General features: G+C 40.8%; 1 protein-coding gene across 14 annotated transcripts in view; it reads left to right on the plus strand.

The window, feature by feature from the left end:
* Positions 1-22,860, plus strand: part of nrm (neuromusculin) — a 627,637-nt gene that overhangs the window by 507,353 nt on the left and 97,424 nt on the right. For all 14 annotated transcript variants that reach the window (XR_002009458.2, XR_002009460.2, XR_002009463.2 and 11 more), the window contains exons 3-4: positions 9,065-9,219; positions 19,298-19,465. Coding sequence is in view for 9 of the 14 variants with exons in the window: in XM_019051885.2 (XP_018907430.2) it covers positions 9,065-9,219; positions 19,298-19,465 (323 nt within the window). In the remaining 5 variants the exon portion in view is untranslated. The remainder of the gene's footprint in view (positions 1-9,064; positions 9,220-19,297; positions 19,466-22,860) is intronic.

Genomic DNA, 22,860 nt, shown 5'->3' on the forward strand with positions numbered 1-22,860 from the left:
TACGATTTAATCGTGCATATATTTCACCTTGAACTTGAGAACAGAAACTACGACATATTTACGCACTCCCTCATTTTATCCTTTCGACGTCAACGCACCCATGCTGTAAGTTCGAACACCTCAGAAACACTTGGAATAAAATAACCGTAACTCCCACTCCACCACCCCCAACCCACCACACCACCCCGTCTGGACCGCAGAACGCAGAAAATCACTGAAACGAAAACAATGTAACGCGTTTCGCTTTTAAACCTTTTAAAGAATCGTGCCTGCAATCCCACGTCCCCCCACCAAAAGCACTTAACGCCTATATTTAATTGCTACTTGAGACTAATTGCGAGTCTATGCCGTTGTTCCCTCCGTCGAACTGGAGGAAACCCAAGGGAACGCGGCAACTAGTTCCTCCGTGGAAATCGAGCAAGCACGGAGAGACTCGAGTCTCTAGAGCGTCTACGCATATCGTTAGTCGTGTCGCCCCTCGCAGGTAGGCAACCCGCTGCTCTTATGTCCGCCATCCGGGAACCCTCCTTAAATTCATGAGTTTTAAGTGTCGGTCCTTGAGTCCTCCAATTGTGCGTTACGAGGCTTTAATTATCGTCGTGTGCGAGAGTTTTCTTTTCTCTCCGCCAGGGGCGCTAGGGGGAGGAATACCCACGGCGTGGCTCCGTATTGTTGGAATTTGAAGGCAGTTAAGGCAATTTCCGGACGCGTCTAAGTTTTTTTGTTAATTGCACTCGATGGGAGTGGGGTGGAGGCATTTATCTCTCCTCACTCCACTCGAGCAGGAAATGAAATACGAGCTGGTAATATCTCGGAGAAGTCGTACCAGCTCGTTAAAAAAAGGAAAAAACCATTTTTTGAGCAACATACTTGTAAGACTGCCTTATAGAGCTATTAAAATGGGATTCCCTTCGTTTTATGAGGTAGGCAAAACGAGTTACATGCTGCAATGGTGTGATTCATACCTGCCCTCTCAGAGGTATATTAACCGTGAACGGAATTCTAGCTGATACTTGCAAAAAAACGTATTGCTTCTAGCCCACCGCGGCTGTGAAAATTCGTATGACTGCATTTTCCAGAGTTTTAGAAAATACTGTCTTAGAAACTTAGGAAAGTGTCATATCTCTCCGTTGTCTCCGATTAGCTCCTGTACTGCTGTGCTAAGGAAGAACGACGTATGAACATTAGAGAGTTGATAAATTTCCTTTGATGAAACGTTCATTTTTGAGGAAAAGTATGAATTTTTTCCTTTCAATTTTTAGGAACTTTAGATCAAAATACGAACAAAATTCTCTGAAAAATTGGGAAAAAAATATTCATAAGTTTACCAGAGAATTCGTGTTTTATCAAAGAATTGCTACGCCTGAAGGCTCACAAGGCGTTGTTCCTTAGCTTGGCAGTGTAGATGACAGGAATAGGTTCCTACTTTTAGTTATGACTATCTTCACAGAAATCGTCTTTTGTTATCTATTTCAGCAGCTTTTCCAGTCAAAAATGAACTATTTGCCGTGGATTATGTAACTTTTTCCAGCAACATTACCAGATTTTTGTATTCGGCGACGTTATTTCCATATCGTCCAGTGAATAATTACCCGTGGGTGGGAGAATATTTTTGATTGGGGGTTTCTTTCATTCTGATGAAGGTTCCTATTAGCGAGATTTTACTGAGATTACATTCTAGGAACAGCTGTGCGATAAGATTTGAAACATGTGTAAAAAGGAAATTGAGAATTTAAGAATCGCTTCCTCGTGCCTTGGAAATTGTTACCTTTTTAATGTAATTTCAATAAGAAGTAATTAATTAAATAATGTAATTTCAAATCATTCATTCATTCTCTCGTAACAACTTGTTCACAGTTTCCAAATACGCTGGATTTGCACGAGCCGTTGAAATCTTAAGTCAAGTATGAATGCTTGAATGAGATGAATGTCTCGTCGAAGGGCATGATTACCAAATTCTGGTGATAATTATCAGCGACTCGTTTTTCTAAATTCAGCGTTTCTCGAGCGTCTTTGAAAGATCTTGATCGAGAAGTAAAATTATCTTCAACGGTCGTTCAGAGGGCCCGAAGGAGGCGAGAGATAAGAGGGCTAAGGATGAAGAGGAGGAAATTGAATGTTCAAGTTTTTAATTTTTCGGTTCTGAAAAAGCAGAAAACAGCGCTGACAGATCTTAAATATTCCCGCAAAAAGTTGTTTTATTTCAAATTGCCGCATTTGATTTTGTCGGGTATTGTGTCGAGTCCTTTTGAAATGAAAGCTTTCAATGCAGAAAGAGGACATTTATGTTTACAGGGTCCGTCAAAGCTGAGATACTTGCAAACCAAAAAACCGCACTTGCTAATTTTTTTCGTTTTCAGTCTGTGGATCGTTGTATGAAAAATCTGAAAATAAAGTCAAAACCTTTGTTCCCAGTTTGCAATCGATTTCAGTGTATCGACATCAGTTGTTAATGCTCAATAGTGCTTCCTGTTTATATTTAAATTTTGAAATATGGATTTCGGCAAGAACATTTATCAATGATTGATTTAGAGACTGAGATGAATCGATCGCACCCAAGATGTATTGCGTTGAAGTTGTGGATCCATCTGAAACAGCGCTCCAAAGTGATCAATATCCAAACGATTCATTTGCTCTGAGTGGAAGTTAACGAATGAAAAATTACAATAATATTTCTCATCATGTTTTGGAAAAATCACGGCAGATTTGAAGTGTTCATTTTTGTTTACTCGAATCGTGATCTTCTGCCGTCAAGTCGAAGCGACACAGCGTAAGGCGCTCTGAGCAACTATTCCGCCTCAGAAGTATTGCACAGTATCAGACGGAAATGAAGGCGCACTAACGTGTGTAAACTGACTTGTATTGTTTAGTCCTGCGTAAAGTCCTACTGATCCTACGAGATGCAGTTTCTGTTCAATCGAATTTTGTATAACTTGGTGCCACTGAAATATTGTCAAAAACATTTTAACAATATTTTAACAATATCGAAATAATATTGCTGCAATAGTTTGTTGTCCGCCCCCCTGACAATATTGCAGCAATATTGTCAAGGTAATATTGATAATATATTTTAAAAATATTTACTTGCGATGAGGTTATCATATTCCATATCCGTGTGCGCGCACTCTAGGAGACGTCTTTGGTACTAATTTTCTTTCTAATGTACACATGCGTCCAGGTTGTGGATCGTAGAGTTGTTACTGACCTTAAAATCCGCGCCGTCCTAGTCGGGATTAGAACCCACGCCTCGGGGTGGAGTTGATATCCGAAGTCCAGTACTTTACCACCAGACCAGCCAGGCTTGATGTAGATGGGCCCGTAAATTCAATCTCTTAACTATCGCAGGCCTCTGAGTCCGTAATATGTTTGTTTATTGACGGATTCTTATAATATTTTACCAGAATTTATTATTTATTATTTATTTATTATTTTTTATTTCATCCTGTAATTTGTGTTTCAAATTCTTTATTAATTGTACTCAACATATTCCTATTCATGTATTACAAATTTTCGTTTTTTTTAACTCTCTCTCATTTTTTTCTTTACCAAATTACTGTTTTTTATAATTGCGTCTTTTTCCAGTTTTAATTATTTGAGCTTTTTCCTAGTTTGAATTTATGTCGATGTATTTATGTTATGTTATTTATTTTTTTCCCTTCTTTTTGTCTTTTCTTCCCCCCCCCCCTTTCTTTTTTCTAGCGATTGATTTTAGTAAGTTCCGCAAAATAATTGGTAAACAGAGCAAAACCATACGCTAATTTGGCAAACATTTTGAAAATCTAGCAAAAATTTTAGCCATAATAGCATAAACTAGTAATGTTAATTTCGCAAAAGTATAGTTTGCCATTTTCGCACAATAAAATTACCACTTTTGCAAATTGTTTTGTCGTTCTCGCCACGAGGGTGGGCATTTTAGCAAAAAAAGCAAATTGCAGAAATCGCAAACCATTTTTTGCCATTTTAGCAATTAATTTTTAAATATTACAAAAATATTTATAAAATATTTTTAACATAATATTAAACAAATATTTTTAAACTAATATTTCTAAAATAATTTTAAAATATTTTGTAAATATATTTTACAAACTGTTTTAAAAGTAATTACATAAATATATTTTGTAAATATATTTAAAACATTTTTATAAATATATTGTTACAATATTGTCATGAAATATTTTAGCAATATTGTCAACATATTTCTGCAGTGTATTTAAGGAAATATTTACATGACAATATTGTTTCAATATTGACAATATTGCCGCAATATTGCTGCAATATTTCGTGTTAGGCGGGCAGGTGGCATTCTCTTCACTTGTAATTTGAATTTCAACTAAAATTTTCTTATCGAATATAGAATAACGTGTAATTAAATGAGTCTATTTCGGTGGAGATACCGTGAACGCACTGTGGTTCGAGTCAATCAGAGAGGTCGAACATGAAATTTTGTACCAAAACTGCAAATTTTGATGTTCATTTCGCCACATTTTAAATTTTGAGGGGTGCTTTATGAAAGAAAATTTCACGAGGAAAGTCCCTTCCTCTTGAATGTCACGCCAGTGTTGATGAAGGATAAAAGTAGGTGCCTCGCAGCGCCACACAGTGGATCGAGTCAATTGGAGAGGTACGACATGACATTTTTTACTAAAACTGCAAATTTTGATGTTCATTTCGCCACATTTTAAATTTAAGGGGTGCTTTAGAAAGAAAATTTCTCGAGGAGAGTCCCTTGAATCCTCTTGAATGTCACGCCAGTGTTGATGAAGGATAAAAGTAGATGCCTCGCAGCGCCACACAGTGGATCGAGTCAATTGGAGAGGTACGACATGACATTTTTTACTAAAACTGCAAATTTTGATGTTTATTTCGTCACATTTTAAATTTCAAGGGGTGCTCTAAGAGGAAAATTTTACGAAGAAACCAATGAAACCACTTTTAGAATCTTAAAACTTTGTATGAACGGAGTCATATGCGTTTAAAGTTTCCAAATTTCGTCCGACCTCTTGTATTGACTCGATCCACCGTGGGAGGGTGACACAGGAGTTGGTCATTCGGGGCGGAAGTGGACAGTGAGCCCAACAAGGGTCATTGATGAGCGCGGAATACATTATCGAGTGCCCGCGGCGGTTGTCGGCCTAATCGCCTCGAAATGAAATACAACAAATTAGATTCCGGGAACAGATAGCCGCCAATCCGATGCCCTGCAAAAAGCTCCGACATACCTCATTACGGCACTTGCAGCGGCCTCTCATGGACCCGCTCCGAAATTTATGAACCATAATTGATTTTATGATATATCTCCCCGTTCGGACTCCCCCGAAAACACCCCGAGCGCTTTCACCCCTTCGTTCCGACACACCCACTCCGTTCATCGATAACCGGCGTGAGTCAAAACGCCGTAAGAGCATTCCGACGTTGCCAAATTCCCTCTCAGAATGTTTTCATTTATGAGGGAAGTTATGAATATTTTTCCGTGACATTTTCCGACTTCTCAAATCAAATTACGAACGAAATACTCTCGACAAAAAATTGGAAGGGAAACGTCTACAAATTCCCTGAAAATTCCGGAGAGTGGAAGGAAGTTTGGAAACGCCTGATGGCCCTTACGCGGCTTTTACTTAGCGCGGGTGATCAGAGGTCCGGTGAAATATTTTCCCACCGCTCGTCTGCATGTCCCTGCGTTGTGTTTGTATCTATCTTAATAGATAGCGGCCCTTTTTGCCCGGCGGGCGACGGCAACGTTGTCAGATTGTGCTGTACAATATGGATCTTTTACTCGGGTTTAAATGAGGGAAAAGTACTGATTTTTCAGCACTACTTTTCGGCAATGGGCGATGGTTATCGGATGTGTGAACAAACGCCACTGGTGAGTCATCAGCGAAATTGAATTCTTCCTCCTGAAAGTGGCCCAATTCAACACCTCCTGTTAAATTGGCAATAATATTACGCTAATAGAGAATACCCATCACGACATTTTCAGTTAGCTAAATAAATAACATATATTTCTAAGGGAGAGAAAATGTCACACAACTTCAATTTTAAAACATTTTACACTGCATCTGCCGTAGTGGTATGGGAAAAAAGGAGACAAGGAAAAATAAGAATACGGAGAATCTAAAAGGAATAATATGAAAATGAAGAAGGAAAATGCCCTTTTACTCGTCTTCTTTTTATTCTTCTTCTTTTTAAGAACATTCTTTGCCATCTTGGTTTGATATTGAAATCGGAAGATTGGTATTGAAATTTTTTTTGTTAGAAGGTGGCTGCCCTTTTGGGCCATAAGAGCTCCATATTGTTCTTGTCTGTGCACGCCCTATATAGGTACTTTAGTCCAGTGGTCCATTTCAGTAATGAGCCTGCAAGATGAAAAACATGACGGCATGGCAACACCGGGAGGGCTCTCGGCCCGATGAGGCAGCATTGTCGGAGCCTGAATAAAAGCTCTAATTTACTCGAGTTAAAAATCCGGGCTGAGTGGATGCAAGTTTGAGGGGCGTAACACCGGCGGGAGGGGGGAGGGGGCTGCGGGGGTGGCGCTCGTCAAGAAGTTGGAGTCACTTTTTCGATCTACTCAGACCTTAATTAGCGCGCTGAAGCCTCGGCCCAGCCCCCGCCCCCGCCCCCGCGGCTCCAGGCTCGAGGGCCGTCTCCGTCGCCGTCGCCGAATGTGAAACGGACGTATTTCTCCCAAACGGAACTATGTGCATCAAGACATGAGCCCTGAGACCCATAAGAATATATAGCATAACAGGGCTCACGTCATGATACACATAGTTCCGTTCGGCAGAAATGCGTCCGAATGCGAAACGCGAGTCGTGTCCCTGTCCCCGCGTCATAATCTCCGACCCTTCGGTCCTCGGCCCTCTTCATCAGCCGCCGCCGAGCCACCCAAGAGGATCCCTCAAAGATCCCTGAAAAATTCCGTGTCTCTCAAATTCCGCGCCGGGGTTCATGGAGGATAAGGGTAGGTCCCGCCAAGCGTCGTCGCGAAATATTTCACAGATACAGTACTCATAAAGCTGAGCATTTCCTTGTTTTCAGAGTACTATGGGTTGGTTTTCGTTCGGTTTCATTGACCAAACGGATTCGGTTAATCTACCAAATTTTTGGTTTGTCCCTTTCGCTTGAATTTCACGCCAGGGTTGATGAAGGATAAAAGTAGGTGCCTCGCAGCGCCGAAAATAATATTAACAGAAAATATCTCAAAGATACCGTGCTTATAAAGCTGAGCATTTCCATGTTTTTGGATTACTTTGGATGGGTTTTGTTTGGATTAATTGATCAAAAGGATTCGGATGAACAACTAAATTCTTCGTTGAATCAACTGAAACTTCGACTTGTTTCAAAAACCTAATCCACGTTATTTTACCATTTGAGCATTTTCAACGGAAAAAAGTGTTAGGGTTTATCCCCTAGCTATAACTGTGGTACCACTCCAATTTATTGGATGATATGGAAATTTCCAATTAATTGTGGTAGTAACGCAACATTTGGGTTAGTTATCTAATTTATTAGGGTGCTACCACAACTGATTGGGGTACTACCACCATTTATTGGAAATGCCCAATTTGTAACTTAACCCTTACCTCTGTTTTTCCATGATCATAAAAAGAAGATGAAAAAGATTTTAAAGGGTTTCACAATCCAAACCGTGCCGCTCTTCAGAATGATCGCCGATGACACTGTTTATCCCGCACACCCACAAACTAATTCCGCTTGTGAAATGCTGAAGTAATCCTACTTTCCTCAGCTGTTTATTGCATGTCATGCATCTGCGGATCTGCCGAATTTCGACCGCTGAATCTCGTAACACTATCGCGGATTGCGTGCTTCGGATCTCGCGAAAATGCACCGCGCTATATTCTACGTGTGCAAGGTCTACAAAAAGCCGGAGCTTTTATTTCTTTCCTAGTCAGACAAAAGGCGTTTTCGTTCTCAACGAAATTGCACACAACCTGCAAAGATCCGTCATTTTACGAGGCACATCAATGTTGAAGCTGCTCTCAAGCCGGCGCAAAATGTGGACCTTTTACCAAAACCATTCTCGTCCAAGTTGCCAAATTATACACATATTCTCAAGATGATGTAGATACAAAATAGTCTCACCGGAGTCGTATCGAACTGCATATTTTATTTCAGGCACCGCCGCACAGAAAGAACTTAGCTACATTACACCGTTGCAAAATTTTCTTCTCGCAAATTGCATTTTCATCAGAAAACTGGTGGTCCTTTTTAACTTGAAACACAGAATTTTCTTACGATAATACGCTATAATCAGCAAAATTAATTGAACAGAAATCGCATAATAACATTCTTGTATGAAACATTGAATAAGTGCAGCCAGTTTGGAATTTAGACACGTTTCTTCGTCTAGGAAATTATTAATGGACCACTAGACAAGGTCTAAACTACGTAAATACAGCATATCGACGGTGTAAGTCAGCAATCACATAACTCGGCTTGCGACGTCGACTTCCTTTCATTCTTTATTTTTTAAACGGAAAACCACTCAACGGCAATTCTTTAAAACTGCCGTGATTTTTCTTCTCTGTGCGAAGAAAATTCTGCAAAACCTTCAAAGAATGATGTCAATTTCTTCTCCTCTAAAAAAGTAACACAGAGGCGGAGATGTGATTGCCGACTTATACGCCATCGACATATTTCCTCTTCAAAATCTTACGGTTAAAACGATTTACACAACAGGAAGCTTGGAAAGAAACTCCTGAATGAGATATCAACAATTATTTTGAACGTAGATTTAAATGGAAGTCAGATTGTACAAATGACATCATTTTTATGTTTGTCTTTTCACCAATGTTAAGTTAGTGTAGTTAATGTTTAAGTTAAGTGTAAACGCCCATAAGTTGTTCAGGAGTTGATTTTCATACATCCCATTGCATGATTTGTTTATCCCAGGAAATGTTGAAGAGAATATTCATGGCAAATGCTTTAATCCATACTTTGTCCAGAGGATAATTCTTGATTAAAAATCGGAGTTTACATGACAGCACAATGTAATTTCCTCTTTCATGCCGGGAGACTAATTCAATTCTTTATTTTGTTCCAGATCCGAGCTCATTTACTTTCCGAACAGCACCGACTCTTTTTTTCAAATCCAGAACGTAGAGATTGCAGACGAAGCCATGTACAAGTGCGAAATCACGTACTTGGAAGTGAGGGAAAACTGCCAAGTAGTCCAATTCATCAATTTCACGACACTGAGTAAGTTCCAACATCTATTAATTCTACAAGTCACTCGAAATCGGGCGCAGTCACTTTGCCGCGAACCTTTTTCCTCGCGGCTTTCAGGGCTCGCTCCATCGACTTGGGCAGCTTTGACTTCTTGGCTTATCTTGAAACCACTTTTATGTTCGGGCTTTCAACTTGAGCGCTTCCGACACATGCATGGCAAGGACTGAGTCCACGAATTACTTTTTTCTCCCAGTGAAAAGTCATTTTTTGAAACTACTGTTTACATTTGCCTCGACCCATCTCTGTGAAGATTTTGAGGCTCCACACAATGGATCGAGTCAATGGGAGAGATCGGACAAAATTTGGAAACTTTAAACGCTTATAACTCCGTTTAAACAAAACTTCGAGGTTTTCAAAATGGTTCCATTGGTTTTCCTCGTAAAATTTTCTATCAGAAAGCACCCCTTGAAGTTCAAAATGTGATGAAATAAACATCAGAATTTGCAGTTTTAGTCAAAAAGTTCATGTCCAACCTCTCGAATTGACTCGATCCACTGTGCGCCTCAAAAGAGAAACGCGTCGCTACAATGGCGTCCTCAGCAAAAACGCCGTAAATCCTTTCTAATTATTTTCAGCTTTTTACTGATGTAGTGTTTTATCGCCGAAAAACCACCGACCTTTTGGACTTCATTTTGCAATTTAGAACTGCAATTCCTGACTCATTCTAAGAATCACATATCTGCCCAGAGAAATCAATGACGTATCCGTTGTTTCTACAATGAGCCAGATATTGCAGTTCCTTATTGCAATAATGTGGTCCATTTGTTCCTCCTAATTCTAAAATAACTGTGGTATACCATTAAGAATTCAAATACCAAATGAGGCGTCATGATGATCAAGTTTTCTTGTAAAAGAACAGAATGTGTGGAAGGAAAGTGCAATGCCTCGATAATAGTTACGGCGGTTTTCCTGTAAACGGAAATCGCAACCGCATAACCCACGTGTGACATTGAGAGAAACAAAGGCACATTAGTTCAGTAGAACACTTTATTTTTCGTGAGATGCCTACAGAGTAACCTACGTTTTTTATTCGATTCAACCATATTTTTGGTCAAATAACCTTTTGGTTGATCTGGCCGTAAAAAAGTAACTCAAATAAACACGAAAGTTTTTAACTGTGTGAGCGAAAATTGGGAAGGTTGGAAAATAAAATCGGGCTCAGAATAGATGGCGAACACGCGATTCCACCGAGATGACGGACTAACAGATAAAACCACCTATCCCTGTTGGGAAAATAATAATAGATCCGTCGTTTCTGACCTGGGGAAGCCGGTCAAAGTCTTTTCATATTCGGACAATGGAGACCAAGTGGAGGAGAAGTTCGCAAAAAACAAGCGAATTGGTCGGTTTGAAAACCCAACTTGTCCTTTTTTTTAATAGCTTTCGCTTGTGTGCATTCTTATCGGCTCTAGAGGTCTTCGTTAAATGGATTTGTCCGGTTTTCTGATCCAAGCTAATACGGATTTCACATTAGGGCCCTAGCCAATCAACAGCTTGCTCTATCGAATAAATAGAGCCATTTAGCTGTCTAAATAAAGCTCAGTCTTTTAGTATTCCGATGCACTGTATTGTTCAGGTTACCATTGCTTGCTCTTCCCTCACGATAGGCACCCGGGTAGGGGAAAAATCAACGACTAACTCGAAATTGTTTAATGTATAGTTATAATTGGACCTTATTTTGCAATTAAGAGTAATTACAGTTGAGTAGAGGTACAATTTCCAGCTCAGTCTAGAAACAACGTTTCTACCATTAATTTCCCTGCGCACATGCGTGTTTGTATGCATGAGCAAGATATTGTAGTTCCTCATTGCAAAATGTATTTCAATTGTCTCTCCTTTAAAAAAAAAAAAAAGAAAAAAAAAAGTAAAAAATCTTTGTATGATCTGTGAACTTCGGCAAACAACGTCCTAGTAATAATGCAAACTAATTAAGAGAACGATTTTCATTAAAGAACTCACAATAAATAATCAACAATCGAAACAAAAAAAAATGAAAAACTTGACTCGCAGAAATCAGTATATTTAGGCATAAGGTGCGTAAAATAGGAAATTTGGATCAGCTAATGCACAATCAGGAGAGAAAGAACGGGACCAAAACATACTTTATCGCAAGATGAATTTTGCAAGCTGCCTCGTTTAATAAAAGATATAAAGTCTCTCGACATGGATTTTTGGTCTGGGGGTTGAGAGGTTTGATTATTGGCCCTATTCGACAAGTATGTAAAAAAATGCACGCACGCAGAGGTCTCTATTTACAATAGCCGAGGTACTTGAAATTGATGCGCTGCCCCCGCCCTCTCCTCCACTTATGCGGAGGCAGAGATGCCAGTTGAATATAAATTACCCTTTTATTTGACAGATTTTACAACCTTCCTCTTGTCCCACTAAGTTCTCTATTTATTAGTTTTACTCATCACATGTGAGTACCACTGACACAGGCAATTCTGCACTATGTTTAAGGCACGATAGAGAAACGCCGTGGTCACTGGGAGATTAAATAAGAGGAAAAACGTATTTTCAAGTGATGGAATTTCAAAAACTATACAAAAATGTGAACCACCGCAGATTCAAATATTTAGAATTGAAGTGATTTGAATCGGCGCGATTTTTTGAATGTGATGTTCTAGTCACAAGGCAAATAAGTAACACTTTCAATGCCCAAAGTGAAAATTAAAATGATGATGAAATTTGCAGTGATATATTAAGCAGCGGCATCTCACTAGGAAGCCCATAATCAGTCCATTATCCCCTTAGTCTATAACAACTACCCGTTTCAACCAATAGAATCGCCCCATTTTCTATGTATCCTCTTTTTCCATTTTTCTATCAATTTCAATAATCAGCCCGTTGTCGCACTTAAGAGACACAGCCAACCGAGCAGACTCCACCTAAGTAAAATTGCCTATCTCAAAAACAAGTGGCTGACAGCAGTTTTTTAACTTATCGTAACGCTAATTGCCTATTTGAGTAATTGAAGGTGCAACGAGAGACTCTTTTCTCGGTATGACGAGTCCAAATTTTCTGATTGTGATGGTTGATTTTCAACCCTATTAAGTGGCTTACTCTAACATACCGGTCTACAAAATGAGATTCTTGAATATGGCATCGTCGCAAGCCTATCCCTTCCATCTTGGCAATGGCATAACCCTCCGCGAAGCATAATAAGCGGCCGGGGCGATCGCGGAAATGCGCAACCGAGACGCTTGCATGTGTAGCGCATTTGCAAGCACCTAAGTGTACATAATAGCCTCACATCCTCGTCGCACCCTTGCCAGATCCCCACCCTCACCGCCCCTCCAGGACGCAGCCACCCGCGCGGCGAGCGCGAATCCGACAACAGCGCTCTCTCGCGGTGGAGGAGTGTAAATACTGGTGGAACAAGGGGTAAGCGAGAAAAAAATCGCCGAGGCGGGTCGGAGCGGATTTTCGCTTTAATTGGAGGGCAAAAAAGAATCCAGAGCCCTCCTCCCTCCCCCTCCCCCTCGCGGGTACGGCTGAGACAATAGGCCTCGGCCCCCCAATTAAACTTATAGACGACTCATCCGATTTGAGCCGAGGAAAACAACTGAATCACCCCGTGTTTAAAACCTCTCAAGTCTATTAACTCACGAGCCCTGAAATATGAGCGTTCTCATGGGCTGTGACGCATACTAGGCAATGGATATAGTTGGTTTTAGCGTTCGCCAATTCGACGTTGGTGAAGGATCGCCGCCCGACCCTGTGAAAACAATGGGATTCAGGCGAATTTTTGCAGGGTTCAGGCAACCGTGAGACGGAGTGGCTCTCTCGTAAGCCTTGCCCCTCGAGCACCTCGGAAAGGGTGGAGGGACATGCTCATTTCGTGTTCGCTGTTATTGTTAGCAGTTCCTGGGGTCGCCAATGAGCTCGCGGTTGTGACGAGGAGAGGGGGGCTTGGAAATAGTTATTCAAAAGGATGAGCAACTTGGAATTATCAATCCGGGCGGATAGAGAACTGCAACAAGACGATTTTGGAGATCCTGCTTCTTTGATGGGATATGATGAGGCTGTCTAAGGGATGGAGTCATTGTTTGGTCGAGTTCAGTGTTTTAACTAAACTTGGGTAGGATTTAACCGAATTAAACGGAGAGGGGCCAGGGCTTATTTAATTAGAAATGGGAAAAAGAGGCTTGAGGTTTTGTCCCCTGTGATATTCAGTGGAAATGATACGTGTTGCGTTTCTTATTTAGGATATCACAAATTGTTCGTGGGCTTTGGTTTTTTCACAGGAAAATTTAACTATTTAATGAACTTAAAATCTCCCCACAACGCAATTTTCTCGACAATGTGATCTGGTTCCTTTCTGTTAAACTCAGTCCGATTGGGCTACTTTTTAAAATGAAGGGGGGCCGGGGGCTCCCTCTGGCTCAACCATGAAACGCCTGTCTACATTTAAAAACTGATAAAAATTCTAGATTTCTATTGCAAAATGCTGTCCAATTTCACATTGATTATCATGGATAATCTTGCGTACCACCAACTAATAAGGCAGAGCTATGGTTTATAAACTTGGTTCATAACACACGAGAATATGATTAGAAAATTAACGCTCGTTTTATGAGTTGTCATATTTGATGAAGAATTATGTATCATAGTTAAATATCAACATGAAAGTCTAATTTGAAACTACGTCAGGAAAGTGTTTTTACGGATAAGCCAGAAATTTTAGTTCCTAATTGCAAAACGTGGTTCAATTCCAGTTTCTTTTTCTCTCTATCATCCTCTTTTTTCCTTCTTCTTCTTTTTTTATTTTTTTATTTTTTGCTGCTCAAATTTATTCCTTCTCGAAGAATCAATTTTTGATGCAACTTTGAGTCATATGTTGTATAATATATTTCTGAAAAACTCCTGTAGAAACATAATGAATTCAGCAAACTTTTTCTGTGTAAATAGACCCGAAGTGCAAGTATCAACTTACAACGCGACGGTTGCTCTGCAATTTCGTCGACGATATTTTAAATTAATTTATTCATGTTGCACTCTCTCGAGAGAATGGGGTTCAGGCTAGATGCTCCACGAGGCCCACTCGGTTCCAAGGATAATTTAATTAACGATATGTATCCTTGCCCGCAAAAATAACCGGCGTGCGGTGTACTTTAGATGGAGTATCCGTCCTTTTTACACACGAGTCCTCACATGTGAATTTCATACACGGTTGCAAGACCAGACGAACACGCAAAACCGAAAATGAGCTTAAGGGCCTTATTTACGGCCATTTCATAAGCAGGTGCTTTCTTTAAGAGACCCCATATGGTTTATATCGTGATTAAAAGAGGTTTAAGACCCTTAAAAAAACACCATATAAAGGACAATTTTAATATATTGTGAATAAATGTTCAACAAAATAATTTTGAAAGTAGATCCTTGCAAGGAATAGCAATGATTTGCGTCTACAAAAAATAAAATATATACATATGGAACTGCACAAGGAACGTCAATGGATACGACCCCTAGAACAGTTTACCGCTCAATACGTTCTGAGTACAACGGAGAGTTAATCTGAGTTACCTATAGGTTCAGTTGGGTTAAGCAACTAAACTAACTTTGCGGTGAGGCGTAGAGTATCGCGCAATGTTGAAGGCGCGATAGATATGAGTCTCTGTGAACAATTATCACTGCTCCTCCATCACATTTGAGTGAAACCAGCCTTAAGCATGCGATGAATGTTACTGCTGAGCATAAGATGTATCATCGCCAGACGTAAAAGTTTCCACTTTTGCTGAACCTCCCAAGGAAAGACGTTGTTTTAGGAACGAGTATAAATACGGCCCACGGAGTGCTAAATGTTTCAGCATTGTCTGAATCTATTAAGTATTGAAGGAAAGTAGAGTGATCAATTCCTCCAAAATTTTCACAGTCTTTCAAAAATTGTGTCAGGTTTCGATGAAATGTGTATCATGTAGAATTTTATGAACCATGCCTACTTTCAATTACATATTCTTATCTCCCAAGTTAATTTTCCTTCTCCTTCTCTGTCAACTACTATCATCTTTTCTCTTTTAAAAGTAAATGCAAACCACTCTTGTTTCTTCCTCATGAAAAACGCCTCTCAACTCGGCAACGCTCCCTAGCGGCGGCAGAAGGAGGGATACGTAGTCCAGCAAATTTTCTAGAGAAAAAGTTCCCTATTTTTTTCATAATTTTTTTATTCATCCTCTTAACTTTTCGTACAAGTTTTTAATTATTATTGAGCATACTCCGTGCTGCCTCCATTCATTTTCGCTCCGCAGCTCAAACGCATAGTTTTATATTTCAAGTGATGCCCTCGAAAAGGCTTTATATAATCATGGGAAAACAAATCCCGTATTGTAATTAAAGGGAGAGTCGGTCGGGGGCCCGGGGGAGGGGGGTAGGAGTATGTGTAAGCGTAAAAAGTGAAGCGGAGCTCGCACAAGTTTGCCAGATTATGCAATGGAATGTTGATATTTACTATAGAGCTGAGTAGGGGAAGTGCTAATTTTTTGCACTATCTGGCAACAACGAGCTCGCATAATCCCCCAGACGTCTGCCGCAAGCTGAGTGGAGTTTATTACGCTCAAATACGAGGTTTCTGCTTTTTACGCATGGCGCCGCGGCAGTCTCAGCAGCCTGCTCTCCTTCAGTTACCGACCCTTAGCCTCTTGTTACACGATCAAATAGACGTTTCTGAGCAAATCGAATGTATCTCTAAAAAGGAAATTTTGAAAAACAACATATCGTTCAATCCAGGTTCTAAACGGATAAAAGAAGAATCGTGTTTGTGTAGGTGCTAGTTTACTGCCTTGCTAAGAAAGAGGGCAGTATCTAAGAAAACATAGGCCCTTTTAACTCTTATCGAATTATGTCATTCCGATCGACACATGAACTGCGATCGACACATGAACTCCGATCGACACATGTACTCTGATCGACACAAGTACAGTGCTCTGATCGATACATGACCTCTTATCGACTCTCCAATCGACGTATGTCCTGATAAATCCAGAATACCTGATGGACGTTACCCACACGAAAGACCGTAACTACACTTCAACGTCGCAAAATTTTCTTCAGCAAATTTTATTTTATTTCCATAAATTCGTCGAAAATTTCCATACCGAGTTATCTTCCGCAGAGGAACAAAAATCGGCAGAATTTTGGACAGACATTTCACGTCATGTTCCTGTAAACACTTAATGCTCGGGTTAATTTTGCAACTCTGAAATGAAGTGACGCTTTTTGCTCGGGAAACGAGGAACTGGAGAGGGGAGCATGATTTTATCACATGGCAACTCCGTGTAGGCAACTCTCAACAGGAATCCTGCTTCCATGTAAGCGATGTCACACGGGTTCAAGTCGTAAAACACATCCGGTCGGCGAAACGAAGGTTGAAGGCGCTTTTAAACAGAGAGTAGGGCGCTCCTTCTGCAGTTTTGCTTACTTGCTACTATTTTAGTGTCTTTGCAGTCTGGCTAGTGGTTACGCAATGAGCCAGTCGCTTCAGTAGAACTGAGTTCGAAGCTGGAATTTTACAATCAGCCCGAATATAGAGGAAGAAAAAAAAGATTGATTAAACCACCAAGCTCCCAACATCAAAGAAGATATCATCCCTAAGTAAACCTGATAATTGACTAAAGATGTGTCATTTGGGGACGACAGGAGAATTTCCGGCATTTCTAATAAATTTACCGGCGTTTTTCAAGATTTCATTAAGCCTTGTCCTCCAAGGAAAGTTTCCCTCCATCTCACAACTTTTTCCTCTTTCTCGCCAAAATTTCCAAGATTTTGACTGAAATGAGGCTCATAATCTGGACCTTCAGGAATTCAGAGATTGGAGTTTTTCAGGAATGTATTTTTCCTTCGAAATTTGCATTTACCCAAAATATGTTTCTTTTCCTCCTCTGTTTTTTTGTATTTCCTACGGGACGTGGAAACTTGGTGTTTGAACAGATGTCTTTTTTTTTACTAATCTATAATCTGAAATCGCCAAAACACAATTCAGTAACCAGCACAACTGATCCACTCGACTTACTGAGAATGAATCTCGTCAAAAGTGCGGGCATCTACAGGCGGACCAATCACCCGATACCACCGTTAATTAAATCGGACTATGCAAACATTCGCAGAGTGGAATGACTGCTACTTTAGATAGGCGACAGTCGCGAGGCGTGAATGATCGACCATCGATATTTCTCCATTTGAAGCCATTGTATAGAATCGATTATTCAAGCGATCACTGTGAACACCCTATTTTTCGAGCCTTTTCCATAAGTTTGAATGACAGATCAATCGAGATATCGCAAAGCACGCCACGCCACCGAGGCGAGTGCTTTCACTCCGACCTCCATCTAACATTTTTTCCACCAGCGCAGTTGACCCGGTGCCCGGTGTTCCATTCACCTGTCCTATCAGTATCAACCCCCCCCCCCTCATACAACCCCCCGAAGGGGGGAGGGGGGTTAAGCGAGAAAACTCTCCGCGCCGTTACGCCTCTTCATCAATCATTAATCCCCTCTTCTATTCATCCGTGCTAAGGAAAAACGCCGTATGAAAATTCCAGAGTTGCCGAATTCCCTCCTATAAAACGTTTATTTCTGAGGTTAGTTATGCATCTTTTCCCTTGAGATTTTCAGATTTTTTAGACGGAACTACGAATAAAATTCTCTGAAAAATCGGAAGGATAATATTCACAAAATTTCCCGAAAATTCGTGATTTCTCAAAGGGAGTTTGGCAACGTCTGAAAGCTCATACGGCATTTTTCCGTACTACGAGAGTATTCATCCGTCTCCTCTCCGGAGTCCGTACTCGCACTCCACATCCTCTCCATTTTTCCTCATTGTCTTTAAGTGAATCAGTGAAATGTTAAAACCCAATATGAGCGTTATAACACGAACCCTAGGATAAAGGCACGCTTGCGGATCTCAGGTCTCACGAGAGAAACGGACTTTTTCGGTTTTAAAACGGATCGATTCAAGTTCCTTCCCGGGAGCGAGCGAAGACCGTACTGCAACAAATAACCTCAATCCGCCGATATTGGCCGGGGTGGGGGGGGGGGGTGGGGGAAATTGATGGCGAACTTCGCGCGTTGAAACAAAAAAGTTGGGTGAAAAGTTTACGGCGAGAAAAAAAGACCGAAGCTGAGTCAATACGCAAGACAGCAGTAAGTTCGTCTCGGTTTGAGCTCGGGGGTGGATAAGGATACGTGGTGCTCGTGGCTCGGGGTGGGGTGTACTTACTACTGGCTGGCCGTTGAAGCGATTTCTTTTCGAACGCGGTTTTGATACGGTTTATTAGCTCCAGGCGCGAGCGCAACCACTTCATAATTAATGTTGATGAATGAAGACGATGAGCTGTCAGAGGAGGGAAAATTACCATCGATAGGAGATTGAATTCGGGGTTCGGATCCGATTATTATTTGAGAGTTCGGGCTTTGATGAATGGATCAGCTGCCAGCTTTGTGTAGAGGGTCAGGCATGGATTTGAACTATTTTCTATAAAAATCGGTTGGTAATTTAATCAAAATAGGAAGGAGAAAAATTAATTGGAGCACTGTGTAGTATAATTAATTTTGATTTGCTTTATTAATCATTTGCCTCGAGCACGGCATTGCTAAACCTAATCTTTAAAAATAACTTTAAGTATGTACGGACCATGAAATTAACACCGCATGAACATTAAAGAATTGCCAAACTTCTCTTCAGAAAATATTTATTTTTGAAGAAAGTCACATTACTTTTCCTTGGAAATTTCAGGCGCTTCAAATCTATTTCAGAAAAAAGTCGGAGGAAATTTTTTTTGCAAATTTTCCCGAAGATTCGAGTCCCGTCAAAGGAGATTCCGCAATGTCTGAAGGCACATACGAACTTCTTCCTTAGAACAGCAGCGTAGGGCTGCCATTTCAGGCCAAGTTTAAAAAGGGTGAATAAAGGATATCAGTGGGAGACAAAATTTTCTTCTAGGCAATGCCTGATTCATCGGAAACCGTAATATTATGAATTTACCTCATACCTAGAATTTTCACAAATCATGTAATTCGAGGCTTATTAAAAAATTTTTTTGTGTGTGTTACAGTAAAACCTGAATACATCCGGATAACGCGAGGGGATGGTCACGAGCTGCAAAATTCCACCCTGATCGGCCCCCTAAGCGAAGACGATCAGCTAACGCTGATTTGTGAGTCGGGAGGTGGCAAACCAATCGCCGCTGTCCACTGGTACAACGGCACAGAGAAAATGAACTGTAAGTATCTTTTATCAGATAAAATCATGTGTTATGGACATGTATGTGGCACTAATTAGGAATATCAAAATTGTCTGTTTTTTCAAAAAATAATACTGAGGTCTGCACACAGAAATTTATTGTGTAATTCTGTCCAATTTTGATAAAGTGTTCCTGAAATTTTAATTAATTTTCAACTAATGTGACCGTACGAAGAAAATGTAATCTCAATGCCGAAACACTCAAAATCGGACTCAAACGGTACCAGCATAAGATGAAAATAGAACAAGGAAAAAGACGCGCGCATGATGACGGCGCAGAGATACAACTATTCGTACTTGATGAATGTCCGTGCTGCGTCCGCAAAATTGAAGGCGCGATGGTGCGAGGCGTGAACTCGCGCTGCTTTGCTCCGTGCTGCCAATGAGGTGTCACTCAGACTCAGCAAAAATTTTAAAAAACGAGGACAAATCGAAAGTTTGGTTTAACAAACTGGAAGTTTGGCTCTACGAATTGAAAACTTGTTCTACTAATCGGAAGTTAAATTTGACAGATCGAATAGTTCGATCAAGGCGCAACACTAAGCCTCGGTCCACGTTAAGCAGAAAGGAACCAAGCCTTATCCCACATCAGCTATTGATAAATTTAATTTGGCAATTTGATTCTTTACATGAAAATGTTTGTGCTGATTTTTTTTTTACACGTTTCAGTGAATTTCCTGCATCGTATGAAGCGAATTCCTCAAATATTTCAAAGAAATCCGCAGAAACGTTCTCTTGTAAAAAATTGAATTCCCCGCTTAAATTTTACAATGGCTGATGTGGCTTGGTTCCTTTCTGATAAACGCGGTCAATTTTAAAAAAACTAGTACACATCGAAAGTTTGGTTTAACGAATTGGAAGTTTGGCTCTACGAATTGGAAGCCTGCTCCACGAATCGAAAGTTAAATCGAAAGTTTTTTTTAAATATACGACCGAACCTCAGTTTCCAGAGTAAGTAATGAAAAAATTCCAAGTTTAAAGCCTTTAAATAAAGACTTAGAACCGCGTCAAAATGAGTGCATCAATGAAAGCTTCGGTCATGGTTTCAGGAGTACAATTCCATTTACAAGTGAGCGGCGCAAGACGCGATGTAATTTCCAGCTCAAAAGCGTCACTTCTCGGAATCAGGTTAATGCGAATCGGTCCCTCTCCATCGAATCGAATCGAATCCGATCTGAGCTTCGCCGCCGACGAAAAAATAAGATCCCCGCTCGAAAGAGAGTGCAAAAAAAGGCGGGCGGGGAGGGGAGGGAGGGGGGGATGTGGCGAAAACCCCACCTCTTCGCGAGCTCTTTGATCAATAGAATTTAAATGAGCAGTTAACATCCTTTATCAGCACGCGAATGGACTCGAGGTATTTTCCAATCAGTTTTCCGGAAAACTTGATTTATCCGGAGATTTGTACCCCCTCCCCCGACTCCGGCCCCCGCCCCCGCCAGTCATTCCCGATGCATTGGTGGATGCACCACCCTCCTGAGCCGAGGAGAAACGCCGTACGCACAACCCGAAGTTGCCAAAGTTCCCTTTTGATAAAACATTTATTTCTTAGAAAATTTATGGATGTTTTCCCGTGACGTTTACAGGTTTTGTAGATTAGATTGCGAGTGAAATTCTAAGAAAAGTTGGAGAGGAAATTTACACAAGTTTACCGGAAAAGTTATATTTTATCGAAGGAAATTTGGCAACCCCTAAAGGCTCTTACGGGGTTTTTCCTCAGCCCAGCACCGGTGTGGCGCGGTGGAGCGTTGACAGCTAAAAATAACATTTCAAAAGAGTTCCGCGCGCTTCGCTTTGATCGCTCCCGCGCTCCCGAGAAAATGCACTCGGATTTACAACAGAGAACAAAATAGCTTCGTCCCGACCCGAACCCCCTCAACTTCCTCTCCCCCCACCCCCGCCCTCCGTAGCTTCCGAAGTCGTGTCGCAACATTTTCGGTTCTCTAAAAACTTAATAAAATCCGTAACAAGGCGGTGAGAGTGCCGAAACCGCTTTGCTTGTCGGGTCGCTTTTCGGCGATGGGGGGAGTGGTTGAGGGAGGGATAGAGGGAGAAAATTGGAAGATCAAACTTTGCGATGGTCGCTTTTTTTTAACAGTGTATGTTTACGTTCGGTTCGATCGAAGAAGTGTTGATTTTTCACGTCCATCCGGCAGGTGCACGAAAACCACGCAGATTTCCCGGATTTGCGCGGATCGAGTTTTCCCGTGCTCCGTTTTCCGAGCCCACGTTTGGCCTCGTTCGGTGACGTGGCGGACTTTGCGATGTATCGATTGATCTGCCATTTAAACCTATGGAAAAGGATCGATAAGTAGGATGTTTGCAATGAGCATCTTAATATTCGATCTTTTACCATAATTTTAAATAGGGAGATATCGATAATCGATCATTCCCGTCTCGTTACTGGCCTCGTTCATGCGTGCGGGGGTGCTCGAGCTCCGAGAATTCCATATGAGAACCTATTTTTATCGTCCTGATAGGAGAGATTTTCGTGATATTAAATTTCTCAGAAACGCAGCTCAATCCGCCCAAAAAAAATCCTCTAAAGAGGTGAAGAGTCGGATCAGGAAAATCGTTCAGAATCGTATTTATAGTCGTTCTGTAAACGGCTCTTTTCCCTGGGTAGTCTCATTTGGTGTAAATTATGATTAGGGGAGGTTTGAGGGATAACTCAAACTAGCGCCAGACTTCGCGCCAATAGTTTGGTGAGAAGCATTTTTATGTAAAATCACGCCCAAATTAAACATTGAAAAGTTACGGAAAAGTCGAGGAATTGTGTTCAAAACCCGTGAAAAATCATGGAAAAGTCATTGAATTTTGAAATCCGAGAAAACCTGTCACTATATAAGAAGAGTACTAGTGGCGTGGCGTGCATTGATGTGATTTATCGATTGTTATGTCATTTAAAGCTATGGAAAAAGGATCGATAAACAGGGTGTTCGCAGCTTAATAATCGATTCTTTACCATAGGTTCAAAAAGCATAACAATCGATACATCGCATTTCATGCCACAACATTTGAGATTACGGACATGTCAGTAATTTTGGTAGTTAGATTTGGTAGTTAGAGCTCTCAAGGCCCGAAAGGGCAGCCAACCTATGAACTCGAATTGTCCAGAATGATTTATTATCAGAATTGTTATGACTCATTGCTTGCACAGCACGTATTCGACCTAATTTTGCTTAAATCGACTCTTTTTGTGGAAGAACGCGCATTTTCAAACATTCTTGCACACTTTGCTTCGATATTCAAATCTAAAATCGGAAGCGGCATTTTTCTAATATTTTTCTTGTTAGCGAATGTTGGCTGCCTTTTTGGCCTCTAAAAGCTCCATATCCTGGCATGTCCATACTCTCCCCGTATATTAGGGAATGGTAT

This window comes from Bemisia tabaci, chromosome 5, assembly GCF_918797505.1.
Source record: "Bemisia tabaci chromosome 5, PGI_BMITA_v3".
Lineage (NCBI taxonomy): Eukaryota > Metazoa > Arthropoda > Insecta > Hemiptera > Aleyrodidae > Bemisia > Bemisia tabaci.